The sequence below is a fragment of the Ptychodera flava genome, chromosome 1 (assembly GCF_041260155.1).
Source record: "Ptychodera flava strain L36383 chromosome 1, AS_Pfla_20210202, whole genome shotgun sequence".
In the NCBI taxonomy this organism is placed as follows: Eukaryota; Metazoa; Hemichordata; class Enteropneusta; family Ptychoderidae; genus Ptychodera; species Ptychodera flava.
The window spans coordinates 8,457,207-8,459,674 of record NC_091928.1 but is presented as its reverse complement, the minus strand read 5'-3'; the positions used below and the strand labels follow the sequence as shown (position 1 = coordinate 8,459,674).

Genomic DNA, 2,468 nt, shown 5'->3' with positions numbered 1-2,468 from the left:
TTCCAAGGAAATGTTTGTGTAACCCAATTCTTGAGATTCTCCGGCAAACATTGACTTCCTTGGACAGATTCATTGCGTCCTGACGCATAAGGTTAACAGAACATTTTAAATACTTTCATCACCCTGTAGGTATATAAACTCTCAATAATTCTTGCACTTTTGGTTGCAAAAATGCTCGGATTTGAGTCGGAATTAGGATTGCATACACGTTGCAAATCAATATCACATATCAATTTATGGCTATGCATGTTATCTTGATACAAAGAAAATAAACAAACACAATCAGTCAGTTAGTCAATCAATCAATCAAATTTGAACTTTTGCCCTCTGGCGCATAGTGCATTGAAAGGAAAGATGTGGCGAAAATTTTACAATAAGTCGGCGTCGTATACACTATCGAGAACGCCTACCGCTTTGGTCGCACCCTTTCTGTCACCATGATCCCTGGTCTGATTGCGATCGATAAGCCGCAGTACCGCTGCTTGTTAATTCCCCGTAAGGTACTGTGGATAGGAGTGGATATAGCCCCTCTCTGACGTCAGTTCAGAAACAGCAGACTTAACGCAACACCTGCATTGCCTGGCCTCAATAAACAGCAACCATCGCAAGTGGAACAGCGATCGTCCAGATCCGCAGAATGGCAAGAAGTTGGCCGGGTTTCTTCGACGATGGGTGTTACTTTATCGAACACATTCACGATATCGAAGCCGTCAAAGAACGAGTCATCGATCATGCTTGGGACATCCGCGACAGTGACGTTGTTGTGGCCACTTTCCCAAAGTCAGGAACCCTGTGGATGTTGAAAGTGATCTCAACGATGTATGAGGACATGAATATGTACTTGAGTCCCATCGATAAAGTCGCGCGCCTTGGTTGCGTTTACGAGAAGACAGATGAATTCGTGCCTGGACTGTATGGAGAACATGTCCGTAGTATCAAGAAAAATATACCCAAAATGGCGTCTCCCCGACTGTTTTCTTGTCACGTACACCCACAACACTTTCATTCTTCATGGCGGGAGGGCAACAGAAAGTGTAAAATAATTTACATAACAAGAAATCCTAGAGATGTCTGCGTTTCGTACTATCACTTCATGAGGTCAGTTAAATTCAGCCGAATGGAACTGACCTGGGAAGAATGGGTGCAGCAGTTCGCCAAAGGTCAGGTTTGGTTTGGACCATGGTTGGAACATGTGTCGTCATGGCAGAGATACGGCCTCCAAGACAATGTTTTGCACCTGCACTATGAAGACATGAAACTCGATTTGAAGTCAGAGATATTGAGGGTGGCCGAGTTCTTTGGACGACCCCTCAGCGAAGAACGCCTTGACATGGTGGTTCAAAGGTCCACTGTTGAGTCAATGAGGAATAGAGGCGTCGACGTTCGTACTGGGGCAATTCTGCACGAAGGAAGTTGGGACAGTAGTGCTGCATACATACGGAAAGGGCAAATTGGAAATTGGAAAGATCATTTTACAGTCGCCCAGAGCGAGTGGTTTGATGAATACCTAAAAATGGAAACAGAGAAGAAATGTTTGACTGTTAACTACTATAAGTAATGATCCTACACACAAGTGTTCCCCCCTTCATATCATGTCATTCACATTTTATATGTAACGCCTTCAACTTATCTCGAAGCGTCCCTCTCGTATATAAGGCGAGTGGAGGTTGTATCAGTCTTACAAGAAGGATGATGCGCCACATCTCTAATCATGATTTTTCTTGAACGAACGCAATGAGGAACGATATATTCCTTGGCGTGATCGAGTTTTATCACAAGAAACAAAGACTGACGGAAATTTGCATGAAATGACTATTTTAAAATGATGTTAATTTTATAATTATGAAAGTTTAGAAAAGTATACAATGATTGGAACTAATTTGTGAGAATAGACTCTTTTATTCGTTCAAATTAACCATAAGTGTTAGGTTCACTAAAGCTGACAGTTGCATATAACAACTTCACCATAAAAATCAAGTGAATTGTAAAAAAAGTAGATGAGCTTAAATTTGCTGATTTAACCAACATTACTACAATATCCTATTCTCCGAAATTAGGGAGCCTTCAGTGTTTATGAGGGGAATGGGCAGGAGAAATAGGGGAGGAAGGAGTCATGTTTTACAAACTTCCCTATGGGGGAGGGTCACATTTTACAAACTTCGTCTTGGGGAGGGTCACTAAGTTTATGATTGGATTCGAAGTCTGAATGAGTTTTGTAAAGAAACTTCACAACAATACCGCCATGTAAAGTGAATCAACATTTTGGTCAAATTCCAAAATCAAATTTCTTGTACACATATGCACTTGTAACCACCCTATTTTAGTCAAGTACATTTATATCAATTATCAAACGATTTTAAATGCACATATATTGCTAGTTTTACATCGGAAAGAAATTGTTCAAAGTTTTCTCATAGCCTACAATGTATATTGGATCAACTGTGTATGATTTTTGGTGACATTCCAAG

General features: G+C 40.8%; 1 protein-coding gene across 1 annotated transcript; it reads left to right on the top strand.

The window, feature by feature from the left end:
• The first annotated feature begins 637 nt into the window (after window positions 1-637).
• LOC139115455 (sulfotransferase 1E1-like) lies at window positions 638-1,558 on the top strand. The gene has a single exon (XM_070677605.1). The coding sequence runs from the start codon at window positions 638-640 to the stop codon at window positions 1,556-1,558; it is 921 nt and encodes a 306-aa protein (XP_070533706.1).
• The last annotated feature ends 910 nt before the right edge of the window (window positions 1,559-2,468 follow it).

Bases quoted from the DNA above. Each gene is read 5' to 3' on its own strand.
- LOC139115455 (XM_070677605.1), top strand. From the start codon at position 638: ATGGCAAGAAGTTGGCCGGGTTTCTTCGACGATGGGTGTTACTTTATC.